General features: G+C 35.4%; 1 protein-coding gene across 1 annotated transcript; it reads right to left on the bottom strand.

Moving 5' to 3' along the window:
• Nucleotides 1-4,318: 4,318 nt before the first annotated feature.
• LOC124361529 (coadhesin-like) lies at nt 4,319-15,773 on the bottom strand. The gene is made up of 6 exons (XM_046815586.1): nt 15,493-15,773; nt 14,591-14,790; nt 11,909-12,075; nt 10,833-10,884; nt 9,765-9,959; nt 4,319-6,230 (listed from the first exon to the last, which is right to left on the bottom strand). Exons 1-6 carry the CDS (start codon nt 15,555-15,557, stop codon nt 6,067-6,069), a joined length of 843 nt encoding a protein of 280 aa, XP_046671542.1. The 5' UTR covers nt 15,558-15,773; the 3' UTR covers nt 4,319-6,066.
• Nucleotides 15,774-16,367: the final 594 nt, after the last annotated feature.

Below are 16,367 nucleotides of genomic sequence, written 5' to 3'. Positions count from 1 at the left end.
GAGGGTTAAGTGCGATTTTCCAATTAACGAACCAATCCAACAGTAGGTCTGTATCAGTCTGAAGCATGTCAACTGCTGTGTCAATGTCTTGATGTTGGGAAATCAAGGCAGTGTCATCAGCGAAAAGAGCAAGCGTAGAATGAGCTGGAAATGGGTAGGTCATGCATGAACATATTAAACAGGATAGGTCCTAAAATTGAGCCTTGTGGCACACCAGCCCGGATCTGTCGAACAGTGGAATGAGTAGAATTTATTTTTACTGAAAAAGTCCGGTTTTCTAAAAATGATTCGATGATGTTTTGCAAGTAATTTGGAAGTCCAGTTTGAAATAGCTTATACAGAAGGCCTTTGTGCCATACTTTGTCAAAGGCCTGAGCAACATCCAGAAACAAAGCAGCAGAGTGTCTTTTATTTTCAAACCCTTGCACTATTGTTTGTGTTAACCTCGCAAGTTGCTGCGTAGTAGAATGTTTTGCCCTAAAACCGAATTGGTGGGGAGGAATCCATTGAGCATCTTCAATGAATCTGCATAGTCTCTTCTGTATTAGCTTTTCAAATACTTTTGCCAGAGTGGGTAGTAGGCTGATGGGTCTGTAACTAGAGGGATTTCTAACAGGCTTACCGGGCTTGTGGATAACAATAACTTCAGCATGTTTCCAGGATTTAGGAAAGTAACCAACGTGTAGGCATGCATTAAATAAAGTTTTTAATAGCTGATGGGCTGTTGGCGGGAGTTCCTTTAATATTAAGTTTGTTATCAAGTCATACCCAGGAGCTTTCCTCAACGGTAGGTATTGGATAACATTTCTAATTTCAGATGTTGAGATATACTGAGTGGGAAGCTCAGCAGATAAGATTGTGCTATTTAAAAACCTGTTGACTTCATCTTCAGTTTGCAAATTAACAGTAGGGTTAGGGGAAAAAGCATTTTCAAAATAATTCGCAAAAACCTCACATTTTTCAGAGTCACTCTGGTACGTCTCCTGGCCTTGTTGAAGGGGAGGGATCGTAGAAGGCGTTCTGAGAATTCTTTTGGTTGCCAGCCACATTGAACTATCGCCTGGGTTTATTTCACTCAAATATTTCTGATAGTCATTAATTTTTGAAAATATCTAATTCTGATTTTATTTTTCCTGATGAGCCTGTTAAGCCTTGCATGGCGATCTTCCTGGATGCCCTGTGTCTCTGCCGACCGTCTCCTAAAAACATGTTTTTCTTTAATTAAATTAAGAATTCTTTCGCGGAGGGCGATTCAGGGACAAAACATGGTTTGTAGATTGTTTTGCGACTGCTTTTTTTAAAAACCGAAATTTTTTCAATCAGCTCAGTGGAAAATACTGTAGTACAACAGTTGTCAATATCTTCGAAAGACTGTAAACAATTCGGCAAAGATAAGTATTAGTTTCCTAATTTCCGTTTATGGGAAAAATACAGCCCAGTCAACTTTACCATTTATTAGTTTCAATGGAGGATTGGGTAAAATCCGGGTTTAAATTGAAAAAGTTACAACTTACTGGTAAGTGGTCAGACGATTTAACTCGCATAAGGTTTGCTGTACCTAATACGGTTTCATTGCAAAAGTATAATTAAACAAAACAATATCTAATATGTCAGGTATAGCTGGTGTTCTCTGCCACGGATTAAAATGGTTTGGTTCTACAGGAGCCCAGATATACTTAATAAGTTGTACGCATCAAGTAGTCATCTTCCAATTTATTACCCTTTGGTTTATTAGTGCGAACATCCACCCATGAAAGTGTTTTTAACTGATTTAGATCTGCCCCCATTAAAAATAGATGAAGGACTATTATTTATGAGAAGAAGTCCTTAATTTAAAATCTTCATCAAACAAGAACGTTTTGTTAGGTAGGGTCAAGTATGCTGATACCTAATGAGAAAAGTTGAGTTCCATTTTGTAAAATTATTTTTTATGGAATACACGCTTCATAAACTTTGTAACTGGAGGAGCAAGAAATTCGTGGTGTTTTTATGTTTCTTTTGATCAAAATTGCGACACCCCCAGAGGCATGAGGAAGCCACTCGGTCCTGTCTGTAAATAGAATAGCCACTTATTTTTAAATTTATCATTGGGCAGGAAAGTGGAGTTTCAGTGACACATGCAACATCTATATTATGTCTTAACTAGGAAATCTGTAAAGAGATGTTTTTTGTCTTTCAAGCCATTGGCATTCCAATTGAGAACAATTAAGTTTTTTTAAAGAGAGTTGGGGCCATGATTGTTAGTCACGGGCATTTTTAAAGAAAGAAGCAATAACCTGCTGAATAACCTTTTTTAACTGGGGTATGAGTATTTTTACTACATTGCTTATTATTTCGTCAAGACCTGAGATGTTACCTGCTTCCAGAGATTGTGGATCCTCTACGGAGTTTGCAGTTGAAGGAATGTACGACGGATGAGCCACCTCAGCATAGCTGGGGGAGTTCATATTCAACGGAGATCGAGGTGGAGATGATTTTGGTTGAGTTTTCCCTAGGTTCGTTGAGTTTTCGGGTCGTGTCGTTGTAACTTGTGGACGAGATTCTTGGTCGTTCCCTATGGAGGATTTCTTGCGACCGGTCAATTTCTGCTTGATGCCCTGGTAGTATTTACACCTCCTGTAATTTGAAGTATGTTCCTCGCCGCAGTTAAACACACACTGGTTTGGTTTCTTTACTGACCGGGCAGTCTGAATAGAGATGGGATCCCGAGCACCGCACACAGCGAGGGTCCAGTTTGCAGAAGGTTTTTTGTTGTGACCAAAGTCTTGGCATCTCAGACACTGTGGGATGTTTTTTGACTTCCTTTTAATTTCCACTTTAACTATGGCGTGAAACAATTGTTCAAGGTTCATAATATCACGACCACTTTCCGAATTCTCCAGCTCTACAAAACAGAGTGGCATTGGACTTTTTGTTTTTGTTGAACAATCTTGATACTTTAATGGTCGGGTAACCCATGTCACATAACTCTTGATTGATTTCTTCGTCAGTTAGAGAGTAGGGGAAAACATTACGAATGATCACTTCAAGGTTTTTGTCCTGGGAAGGTTTAAACGTGAAAAACTTTACTTGATTTGTTTCATAAAAGTTAGTTAGTTTCCTGTAGTCATTTATTTCTGTTAGGTTTATCTTGATCGATTTAGCTTTGATTTCAGTTGTGAAACTTGATATTACATTACACTTAATATCTTTTATTATTTCTTGGTGGTTATTTACGTCACGCAAAAATATTGGTGGGATCTTAGATCGTGATTTATTTTTCTTTATATCATCAGGAGATCCCTTGTTCCATTTCATGTCCTTGTTGTGAGGAAGGAAGACAGTAGCTATGATCTGCAACATTGGTATGGGTTGGTTCAAGTATCTTGAATTGGTTTTTTGAATGAATCTCACTCACATCGAGGTAGTACTTCTTAGGAGGTGGAGAAGCATTTGCAGTTTTAGTAATATGGTCGCTTTTTTGGATTCACGAAGTCGTTGTTGTTATCGGGAAGAGGAACAGTTAGCATTTCATTCATGTCTAACGTCGAACTTTGTCCGAGCGGGAACAATTCATTAGCCTGGCTGGCTGTCATAGCGGTAGGAGTAGGTTTAAAAACATTTTAGGTTAAGCCTTTGTTTACAATTATTTGAATTGAACATCAAATTTCTTGTGTGAACGACGATGGAAATTAAAGTAACCGACCAATAGCGAGAAAGACAATTATCTAGTGTCACATGTGATTGAGCAGATGTAATGTTGTCTGCTGTAATGATTTCTATTTCTATTCTACTTATATTGTAAAGATCTACATGTAGACTGTAGAGTAAGGTCGGTTCCCTTGGCTCCGGTTCTAACAATTACACTTATAATACAGTATTGATTGTTCATTATTCTTTGCACAAAAATGTAGCATGCGCTCTAATCAGTTATACCATTGTAAAGTTTAAAATATTTCAACAATGTTTGCATATGCTAATTCGTTACGGTCATTTCCAAAGTATGGATGGACTTTAAGTTTATTATGACAATAGAATAAACCTTTCACGCGTATATGGAAATGTGCGCGGTTAAGTAATTTCTGTGCCGCAATGTTTAGATAGAGCTTTTGTTTGAAGATGTAATCATTTCAGTCTTATATGGGGGGTGGGGGGGGGGGGGGGTGGGGGGGGGGGGGGGTGGGGGGGGGGGGGGGTGGGGGGGGGGGGGGGTGGGGGGGGGGGGGGGTGGGGGGGGGGGGAAATGTTTCCATAATTTCTAATATGTGAAAATTAAACAATACTGATAATAATATTGTTAATAATTGTGATATGGTCTGTATTTATGACTTACCATTACAAAAAATTGACATTGCATGGTTTAACCTCTTCAAACGGGACCCATACAATCCTCAATCTCAAAGCTGCTCTCAAAGCTTGGCAACTGGAGAACTTTCTTCAGATCACAACTGACACCAGTAGGCTCTGTATTATTTTCTAAATCTGTATCGTTATTAGGAATCAAACCGGTGCCAGAGGTTGTGTACAGAGTTGAAGATATATTTTCGGTTGGTATTTCAGTTGTGGGAGCCGATGAAAGGTTTAGTGTAGTTTGCGGAATTTCACTGGTTTCTGTTGTCAAAGCAGTTGTAATTTCACTAATTTCTGTTGTCAAAGCCATTGTAATTTCACTGATTTCTGTTGTCAAAGACGCTGTTAGTTTTTCTGTATTGCCAGTAGTTGTTTTGAAATGTGTAGCTGTAAAAAATTATACATAGAGGGTCATCAGTTTTTTTCGCAAGGGTTAGGCGTAACAACATCAGAAGTAGATTTTTCCATAGTTGTTTTTGTAATAATTTGAGATGTTGGCACAGATTTTGAATGAAGGGTTCCAGACTTTTTTGTAATGGTTAGCTTTTGCATGGGAGTAGAATTTTCATCAGACGTCTCTTCAGTCATTTCAGACGTTGGCAAAGCATCAGACTGCATACTAACCAGTCTTGCCTGTAATGGTTGGTTTCTCCAAGAGAGTAGAACTTTGACCAGGTGTGTCTTCAGTTATTTCAGACGTTGACAAAGTGGTCAGACTGCATACTACGAGTTTTGCCTGCAATGGCTGGCTTTTGCAAGAAACTCCCCTTGTAGAGCTCGCCTGTGCATTCAGGTTCCATTGTCCCCTCCCTTGCGTCTTGGTCACTATCGTACGCACCTTTACATTCTTCACCATCTTTCAAAGTTGTCCCTCCCATCACTTGACACCTTACTTGTGCTTCTGTAGTTGTCTGTGTCCAAAAGACAAAGTAGTTCTTTTCGAATGATACCTGAAGTACTTGATTTATCTTTAAGCTTTGTGAAAATTCCTGTGGGTTTTAACTTACTTGATTTTGTGGACGTTTTGAAAGTCTTATCACTGACATGTACTTTATTACTAGTGTCGGACTCTAATAATGTGTTTTCCGTAACATCAGAAAACACTTTATTACTAGTGTCGGACTCTAATAATGTGTTTTTCCGTAACGTCAGAAAACACATTTTCAGAATTTTCAGATTCTGAAAATGTATTTTTAATTGCTTCTGATGTCAATAATGCTAAAGTACTCAGTTTGTGAGGTGTTAGTGATACAGTTTCATCATAATCTGTATGAAACTTATTTTGCACATCTTCATAACTAGTTTTAGGTAAAAAGTCAACTTCATTTTCCTCTTCTGTAGTTATTTCAAGATTTTTCGCCTCTGAAGATAGTTCAAAATCTTGTGTGGGTGAGGATGGTTCAAAATCTTGTATCTGTGAAGAGAGCTCAAGATTTTGAATCTGTGACGATAGTTCAAGATCTTGCGTTTTGAATAGTTGATTCAACATCTTTTATATGTTTAGTTGGTTTCAAGTATTACTTGATCTTCACTAGTGCTTGCATACAGAGATAAACTGGAAGAATATTCTTCTTCATCATCTTCTGTTGAGTAAAATTCAATATGATGGTCACACTTATCGTCGTCTCTTTTTAATACTCTTATAATATTTGTTTTGATTCTTCAGCAACCTCTGGATCGTAGTCATAAGGTTTCCCATCGAGATCATACTTGTCCAAATTGTTATCATAATACACATCATAGTAATTTATAATCAAAACTATTCATGTATCCATCTTCAGAAATAGACTTTCTTTTCTGGTTTTGGCGCTCCTTCCGGCAAATTCTGCTGCGTCTGGATATTCCAAAATTGCAAGGAGGATTACATTTTGACCATTCAGACCATTCGCTCCATGCACCTTCTGAAATCACGAGAAATATATGTACAGTAAACAAATATCTTATTAAATCACACACATACCAACAATTAATTATAATGTTAATCATACTAGCAGTTACCCGCAGCTTCGCACACAATTTCATAGGTTTTGCACTTTGTAAGAGCACTTCTAGTTATATTTCCGACGCCAATGTTGGGTTTTCCTTCTTTCAACGACCAAGCTAATATGTTACAAAGTGTATATTTATGGTCACTGTAATTTACCCCAGTCTTAGTATTTTTTGTTCCATAGTTTATTTTGTCTTTTTGCTTATCAAGAAAATACGAGGGCTATTCAGAAAGTAAGGAACATTTTGGAATTATTAAAAAACCAAGTACAAGAAAAACATTTTTATTATATGAATGTGAAAGAGGGACTAAAATATTACTTTTCTACATAATCACCATACAAATTCAGACACTTATCATAGCGGTGGACAAGCTTTGAAATTCCTGTGTCATGTAGAAGTCTGCTGCCTGTGATTTCAGCCACAAGTATCTGGAGATCCTCATCATTGTCAAAACGCTGTACTGCTAGCCAGGTTTTCATTTTCGGGAACAAGTGAAAATCACTTGGAGCAAGATCAGGACTGTAGGGGGGATGAGAAAAAATTTCCTAGTTGAACGAGTTTCAAGAGTACTTACTAATGAGTTTACCGTATGAGGTCGGACATTGTCACAGAAAAGTAACATTTTTTATGAACATTTTCCTCTGCATTTGTTTTGGACAGCTCTCCTAAGGTTTGCAATGTTTTAGAGTACTGCTCAGAGTTTATTGTTGCACCATGCTCGAGAAAATCAATAAGAACACCTTGCCTGTCTCAGAACACTGTTGCCATGATCTTTCTTGCCGACAAAGTTTGCAAACATTTCCTTAGTTTTTTGGGGGAACTTGTGTGCTACCATTCCATGGTCTGTAATTTTGTCTCACAATTCATCATATTTCATCCAGGTTTTGTCTCCTGTTACGATTCGATGCAGTAGTGCATCACCATGGCTGTAGTAGGCCTACAAAAACATTACAGCTGCCCCCATTCGTTGTGCTTTAGGGTAATCTTTAAGCATTTTTTGGCACCCATCTTGCAAGAAATTTGTGGTAACCTAGCGTCTGTGAAACAATTTCAAACAATACAGTCCGTGAAACTTGTGGGAAATATAGAGAAAGCTCAATTATTTTTAAAACAGTGATTTTCACGAATCTTTTCGTCAACTGTGGCAACCAGGTCATCAGTCACAATGCTTGGACGTCCACTCTTCTCTTGATCATGAACATTTGTTCTACCATTTTTAAACTGAATGCACCACTTCCTGACAAAAATTTTAGTCATTATGCTGTACTCATAGACTGCACACTGTTCTCGATGAATTTCTATTGGTTTTAATGTTTTTTTTTTTCGACAAAAAACTAATCACTTCACAACTGGTGGCATTTTCAATTGTATCACACATTTCAAATCTGAATATAAAAATAAAACGAGCAGCGCAGAGATGTTTCAGTTGTGACACCTGGACGCTGACTGATGTACTGAGCATGGCAAAATATATGCACAATTGGTCAGGTGGAAATGTTCCTTACTTTCTGAATAGCCCTCGTATATATACAGCTCTGAGAGTTCTACTTCTGTCAAAATACAACTAAGATAGGTTTCATAACAGTATTTAAATTTATAGTAAAAGTTAAATAGTAACTTTCTCTTTTATATATAATTCTTAGCTAATATTTGCTAAAATGTAAAGTTAAAAGTTCATTAACCCATTGGCTTATACATATTTTTACTATCAGCTCAACTGGAGTTATCCTATTAAAAATGCTAAAAACGTAAGAGTTTTGTTATATGTTTATACAAAATTTATTTTTCAAGTTATTTGGTTATATTTTATATCTTTTTGGATTAACATGAAATGGGCTTTAATAATAAATAGATAGTGATATATTTGGGAATAATTTAAAAATAATAATGCTGTACAAACTAAAAAAGTTTTGGAATTTTTTACATAAAAACAATTTTTTTTTACTCAATTAATATAAAATAAAATACCCCATTGTTGCTTTTATTTTATTTGAAATGTATTTCTCTGCCTAGCAATACTAGAAATATGTGTATATATATATATATATATATATATATATATATATATATAGTATATATATATATATATATATATATATATGCATAGTTTGTCAGAATAAACGTTTTTTCTAAATACTGAAAATTCCTAGAATATTAATTTTTTTCTCTTGTAGTACACTAATATTCTTATAGTAACTTATTATTCATTTAAATTTCAATTAATTGTGGTATTGCAGTTTTTCTTATGTGTTACAACAATAGTAGTCTAATTTATACTAAACATTTGGTTGAAAAAGGAGTTAAAAAAAAATTATTTAGATGGCGCTGTACTTGTCACGGAACGGTTCCGTGATATAAATTTTGAGCCCAGACTAGCTGTCACGGAACCGTTCCGTGATACAAGGCCAATGGGTTAAAAGCATTATTTATGTGTTTGTTTCTTGATAATCTGAAATATATTTGTAATAATTTTAGAGGATTTATAACTGGAATTGGTACATTAGTTGAAAAGCACAGTCCAGCAAACTTTAATCAGCATGGTTACTGCCAAATGCTTCAGAGGGAGTCTTCAGAGTCAAATTCTAACCATTTTATATTTTAAGACATTTTCTAAGGTAGATGAGTACTTACCTAAAATGAAAATTTATCTTAGAGAATTTACACGTTATAAATTGTTGTGATTGGTGTGTGTGTGTGTGTGTGTGTGTCGGTCAATCAATCAATAAAATTAATTTTGTATAACAATACAGTACAAAACAAAATTTATTTTAATAATGTTTTAACGTGTTGATTACTAATACTTGTTCGTCTTCGCATCTATTGATTTATAAACTTCTCTATTGAGTATGTTAATAAGTTTTTTAAAATAATAGTGATTACAGTACTCCTTGTTCTATTTTTTGTTACTTTCATTGTTTAGTGGATTTAATTAAAATATTCATTAATTAGTTATTTCTGTTTTTTTTAAATTTAAAGATACAAACACAGTAATATCAAATAAATTATTTGTTTGATTATGTGTTTGTAGTATATACTAGATCACTCTTTCCTTTCCCTACTCACTGGATGAATTTCACATGGGAGTTTAAATTCCTAGACATAATTTTACATTTTTAAGTAAAACTACATAAGTATTGTGAATATTAACTTTAACTCCATTCCACCCTTCATTCAGTGTAGCATCTGAAATCTGTCACAGACTCCATTTGTCTAGGTGTCTCAGTTGTCCAAAACAATGCAAAGAATCTTCCCCACTGACTCTTTTTTAATCTCTTCAACAGACGTGGACTCCAAATTCCAGAAGTCAAGTATATGATGGTGTCAGATTTCAAATGCTGTACTAAGCAAAAGAGGAAATGGAGCTAAACTCAAGATTCACATTGAATAAATTCTTGCAACCATAGCTATGTTACGTATAAGAATAAAATACTGTAAACTCAACTTACCTGCCTTATGACCTGGAGGTATTTTACAATCATTACCGTTGCATGGTTCATACATGCAAGAGTCACCTGGGCATCCGTGGTCTGCAGAAGATGGAGGAGGATCACAGCACACTCGACATCTCATTCTTTGACCTTCACCACAGACAGCTGAGCATCTGGTCCAACCTGACCACTCCCCCCCCCAGCCACCTGAAACTGTGCCAGTATCTATTGTAGCATCTACGCTGTAGCAATAAGCTACTGTGACCATCACTACATCCAGCTGAACTCTGAACACGAGTTCACATCAACCACTTGTTCCAGCAATCTTGTGGGAGTTTCTACAGCAACTGCAGACAAATATTCTTGACAAAGTAATTGCTGGCATCATCAAAGATGGCTAACATCAATTGCAATTAAACCTCTATAATTATTGTGTGGAACTGGTGTCATAAAGAAGCAGATTCCTGGAAGCTCAACTTCTGAGGAAGTATATCTTGCTCGACTGAGAAGCATTATCCTGTAGCTTGTGAAAGAAGCCAAATACCGTATTTATTCTTTTTTAGGCTAACCATGAACTTTTAGGCTGAAGATGGAACTAAGAGTAGATGGCTACAAGAGATGTGTGGTGTTTAGTAGTATTTTCACCCATTCTATGAGTTAAGAGTTGGGAAAATAAAAATATTTTACTATTAAAGATAATATAGTACCATTTTCATTATTCATTCCCATATTCTATCTCTATCCCTTGTTATACTTGTTATATCTTTGTGAAAAGGAGAAACTTCTAAGCTATTTAGCAGCAAAGTTACAGCTACAGTCTATTTCTTTTGATGCCTGGAAGAAGAAGATCCTCAAAACTTAATGTTCTATTTTTTACGTATAACTACAACACCTGTTGTTTCTTATGTTGTTTTGCCTTTTATCGAAATACATCTGAAAGTCTGTTATCCTTTCTAACTATTTATTTATCAATAATAAATTTTTTTTAAAGAAGTAACTATAGATGATATTTTAAGTTATGTAACTTGTCACTTTGTTAAAACAGATCCCGAAGTGAGTGAGTTAATACAAATAAAAAGGAAGTACCTGGGCAACCTGTGTTTTTCTTCACGCATAGAAGAGCATTCCAAAACTCATCCTGCAACAAAATAAACAAGCATGCATCAATAACAGTTCTTTGTAAAACACACCAAATGAAACTTAATTTTTAAACAAATATCTAAAGCAACTATATTAACATTTAGTTTCTGTCTTCCTCAGCTGGAAACTTTGCATTTACATCTTTTGGGTGTGCTAATCAATAATGTATTCTCAGGAAAATCTTAGGAGTAATAGCTCTTAGCAATTCAAGCTATCAAATTATACAGGAACACAAAGTAAATAAGGTAAAGGTGACGTTTGGGGAGAAGAAGCCAGAAGAGTGATCCGAATCCTCTGTGAAGGCATGTCTACATTGTTATTTCTCCTCATGTACAACAGAGCCGACCTAGAAAATGGTATGTCAAGCCACTACACACAGCCAGTATCATCTGCATCAGCCTACATTGTATCTAATCAGTAATGAAGCTAAAATACTTATAAGACCGGATTCATTTCTTCTAAAGGATGAATCTATAACCATGCATAAACCTAAAGGGTCTTCTACACCTCCCTCTCTTCTTTTTACCACTCAAATCTGAGGCTTCAATGAAAGCTTATAATATTTGTTGGCTTTTGTTCACTGATCTCCTTTGGGCTCAGCAAGTAAGTCCCTAGAGACCTTTTCCTTGTTGCACAAATATCAGGACTTTGCAGACATGTTGTACCACTTAGGTTTTTGTTACTTTGGTACAAAAGAAACCAGATTCTACTGGTCGTCGTCTGAGTTGCTAGAATAATTCTCAACCCATGCTCTCACACAAAAACTTCAAGGGCCAAAAACGTTTATCTTACTGAATGTGAATTTCTATTACTACAAAACATCTGCAGTAATAAGCTTTAAAAATTATAGAATGTCCATAAAATACTGCAATGAAAACCATCAGAACTTAAGAAAAACCTAAGAGCTCTGTTCAGTCCTATAAAAAGTACTCTGACTGTTTCGGTCTCCTATATATCTCATTTATTTATATCTCATTCAGTTTAGACAATTAATTACAAAACATTTAAAAATCTAAACTCACAGGAGAAGTAGGTAAGGAATCCATCACGTCCTGAAACTCACAGGAGCTGGTGAGGCACTTGGACAACAAAGATGGACGGGACGCTGAGAGTTTCCGCAGTAACTGAAGCTGTTGGGTCCGCAGAGAGTTCTGTGACAACAGCTTCTCATACTGCTCAAATCTACATCCTGCAAGCAGGTTTAATAAATATTCGGTGATGTGAATAAAGTGAAGTAATTACTTCTACTTGGTTATATTTGAGCAATTGCTTCATTTAAAGTGAATAAAACAGCTAACAAATTCTTAGCCGAGCAATTGCTCGAGTTTTCCTGGAGTGAAGTAATTGCACATAAAATGAAGTGAAAAAAACGGTGGTGCTTCATTATTTTGGAGCAATTGCTTGATAAAAATGAAGCAAGCCATAGGGCACGCTTCATTTCTCGACTTAGGCGGTACTGTTAACATGGCCGAGTTCATGTACATGCGAGCTCGCAAATTTTATGGTGAACAAAGAGAAATTACCCGTTGTAAGGAGTTGTTCCAGTTTGAGAGTGAAAGTGTGGACTTCTTAGCCCATGAGTTTTTGCCCGAAAATTAAGAAAATAATCTTTCAAAATTCTTACAAATAGAGACCTATCAAATTTCTTGTCTACAGGCTCTTCTTCCACTTCATCCTCACTTGAAGACATCATATAGATGTTAAAAAACAAACGATAACAAACCAGAAACTGTGACAAATTAAGCAACTCTGAACAGTAGAAAGAGCTGGACTAAAATTGAAGTGGGGGAGTAGAAGGGAGGGGAGAGAGGGGAGAAAGACAGGTCGCAACAAGTCCAGAATCGGTGTTCTATCGGTGTCGGATTGAAACAATTGCTTCAAAATTGAGAAGCAAGCAATACGTATGTGCTGAGCAATTGCTCAAGAATTTTCCGAAATCTTCTCCATTCATTGAGCAATTGCTTCACGAGTCAAGCACTTGTTTATTCACACCAAATTGAGAATATTCTTAAACTTGTGGCTAGTGCTTCATAGGCATTGCTTCATTTTATTCACTTCACTGATTGTTGGGTTCACTCAAGATACATCATGCCCTAACTTTTCCTGTTGAATATAAAAATTGAATTCTTTAATCTCATATTTTTATAAATTAAAGGTGATACTTCTGTAATTGATACCTTTTTTCAAGCTCATAAGCATAGATATCACTGTAAACTAATGATAAGCTCAAAGAACAGTATTGCACTATATTCATGTGCATTGTAGGAGGATAATTTCCATCTACTTGTGAAAATGCTTTATTAAAATTGAAGAACATGTTTTTTTTTTTTTTAATTTACATTCAACCATGTTACATTATGGCATATTACTATATGAGAAACCAAGTTGAGTGTTAATATTTAAAATATTTATAATTTTGTTTATCATGAAAAAAGCAAATATTTATTACTTTTGGCTGTAGTATATTTCTTTGAGGTCTATCTAATCTCTTAAAATTTGGATACAACATTTAACAGATTTGACATTTTCTGACAAAGTATGTTGTGTGACCCAGTAGCATGTCACAACAAGCATTTTGTTATACAGGTAGAACCTCTTTTATCCGACCTTCTCACATCCAACTCCTCCCGATATCCGACCTAGTGTCCGACCGTCTGGTGATCCAACCGTGCTCCATTGGCAAACCTGTTCAGACTTGATTTTTACCACCCCACATTACACCTTTAATAAAGCCTATTGATCAGGGCATCATTGAGTGGCTAAGGAGAAGATACAGAAGAAAATATGTCAGCTCTCTCATGGAAAAAACCAGAAGAAGGATGTAACCTTTTTGAGGCAATGAAATGTTTAAATATAAAAGACGCCATATATATGTATACTTATATTTATATTGATGTTGCAGCTTGGGATGAAATTAAACAAACCACCCTTTTAGAAGGCTTGAAAAAAGATTTGGCCATCATTGAAACAAAAAAAAGACCTGAAACTGATCATGAAGCCGACTTTGACAGAAGCAGCTGTTGAGACAGACAAAACAGAAACATTACAAAATCTGCAAGTGTTTCAACATGATCTCTCCCGATTACAGAGGTAGAAGAGTGGCATGTTGAAGGTGATGTTTCAGAAGTTACCGCCAATGAAGATCTCAGCGATGACCAAATTATTGCTATTGCGCACAACGAAGCTGAAGAAGAAGAAATTGACTAGGTTGAAGAGGAAACCACAAGTGACAATGTACTGAGACATTCTGCTGCTAAAGACACCTTCGAGATTGCACTGAAATACATTGAGCAACATCAAAATGCAACCTTGATGGATGTATCGTGGGCAAAAAAATGGAGGGACAACTTCCGTAAAATCACGATTAACAAAATTGAAACAAAAATCCATTACTGAATTCTTTAAATAAGGTACTGTACATACACTTAGATTTAACTCACGTTTTCGTTTAATTTAAAAACAGTAAATGTTAGGAATGTATTCAGCAACATATGAATGCTGGTATTTACAAGTACAACAAAGTTGTTCACTTATTGTAGTACACTGCATACATGTAGTTTTTTTTCTACCTGGAAAAGGCTTTTTTTTGCTCTTCACGATATCCGACCTTTTGGTTGTTCCGACCATGTCTAGGTCCCGTCATGGTCGGATATGAGAGGTTCTACTGTTTACAGTTTCACAAACAAAAATTAATATCAACAAACCAGCAACACTGCATTGCTTCAATTGTCTCGATTCACCCACACAATCCTCTCCATTGCTGTCAGGATGAGGGTTGGTACAGGTCCTGGTCCGAATTTGCCTACCAACCGCTCCACATTCACCTTCACATGGTCCCCAGATTGTCCATAGTGTCCAGCCTCCATCCACCGGGCACTTCTCCTTCCCTAGCACACAGTTCATCCTGCAACATCCAACACTCATCATGATCAGATCATTTCATTGCTCTCAATATATCTTTGGGCCTTTTCCATGCTACCTTGCATGATAGTGGACTAATTTCCTGACTTTCAAAATATCTGATTTAATACTCTGTGTTTAAAAAAAGTTTGAGTTTATCCCCTGATATTACAGTAATCTTTTTATACTGGATTTAGAAGCACAATTGCGGGTGGTTTATAACACTTTTAATAACTGCAACAATTTTTTTAATTTTTTTAATGGTGATCTTTTAGTTCCATTAAGATTCCAGTATAGAATTAAAAATTAAGGCAAATAATTAGTATCATTGAGTGTAGGATTTTAGTAAGTAATTCTATTAGCTGATACCTTGAAAATTTCCAAACCAATAATCAAAGTAAGATTTTGGATATGTTGTTATTTTTCTTACATTTTAATGTTTTGAGTAATGTTAATATTTCTACATAAAACACAAATATAACAATAAAAATTTACCAATAAGTAACAAAGTTATGACAGTTATAATTCACTGTACATGAATTACTAAAAAATGGCACAGTAATTTTTGGATGACACTTCTAAAATTACCTAGACACTTTTGACTCAATTTCCAAAAAAAGTCTGTACCAAAAGGACTAAAATTTATAAAATAGATTGTAGTTAATAAAATAATCTTGAAGACAAAAATGAACAATGGCATCCTTACGTTACTGTAGTCTGCAAACAAGGAATCTTGTAGAGGAAGAAGATGACAAGTACTAATATCCTCATAAGACCTTGAAATAGTTGTGTCCCAAACAATGATTTTAAACTTTGGATTGTATCTTAATATAAAAACATAATTGTGCTTCATAAGCTGACGTTATGGTAAACACTAAAATTTTGAAAAACTCCAACTGGACACTTTGGAAGAAGAATGTTTTTGTTTGAAATGTTTTACACTCTAGTTGTCTTGACTGTAAACACAAAATACTGTTAGAACTAACCTTATTTTGTTTTGTTTTGTGTGTTAGCTTTGTTATAAAGTTGTTTACCATATGATAGATCTAGTAATTAAACCACAAAGGGCTAGGTCAGAATCTGGAATGTGTTTCCATTCTGTGTCTAAAACCATTTGCCACCCAGATAATATTTAATCCAAAATCTGTAACAAGAATGTACTGATCTTGTAAAATTAGTTATTTCACCCTTAAACAGGTTTTTTATTGTCACATTAACACATAATAATAGTGTCATTAAGTAACTGTCATGACAAGATTATATTAATTTTGCCTTTAAAGAATTTCATTCCATGCTTCGTTTGTACTGTAATTTACCCATCTTGAAATATTTTTGTCATCAGTGCTCTTATCTTAGTGGTTGCTAATTTAATATGTTTTTTTGATATAATAGAATCTAACGATAAAGAGGAGAACAAAAAATATTAATGATGTCTACCTAGTAGGTACGGAATACTCCAGGAAGGAAAATGGTCTGGGTTTTCTCTCACAGAACCTTTAAAAACACTTAGGACCTAAATACCAGTTTTAGGAGCTTCCAAATTTGTTTGAAGTTCGCTGAAAATACAGTTATGTCTATTCA

Source organism: Homalodisca vitripennis, chromosome 4 (genome assembly GCF_021130785.1).
Source record: "Homalodisca vitripennis isolate AUS2020 chromosome 4, UT_GWSS_2.1, whole genome shotgun sequence".
Lineage (NCBI taxonomy): Eukaryota > Metazoa > Arthropoda > Insecta > Hemiptera > Cicadellidae > Homalodisca > Homalodisca vitripennis.
The sequence above is the reverse complement of the archived record's forward strand: the minus strand, read 5'-3'. Positions and strand labels throughout refer to the sequence as shown.

What these genes read in the sequence shown, in the direction of transcription:
- LOC124361529 (XM_046815586.1), bottom strand. Translation starts at nt 15,557, where the DNA reads ATGAGGATATTAGTACTTGTCATCTTCTTCCTCTACAAGATTCCTTGT. An exon ending in ATTCCTTACCTACTTCTCCT is followed by an intron (nt 10,885 to 11,908) that starts GTGAGTTTAGAT and finishes ATTTTGTTGCAG; the next exon opens with GATGAGTTTTGGAATGCTCT. An exon ending in GAAAAACACAGGTTGCCCAG is followed by an intron (nt 9,960 to 10,832) that starts GTACTTCCTTTT and finishes ATACTGGCACAG; the next exon opens with TTTCAGGTGGCTGGGGGGGG.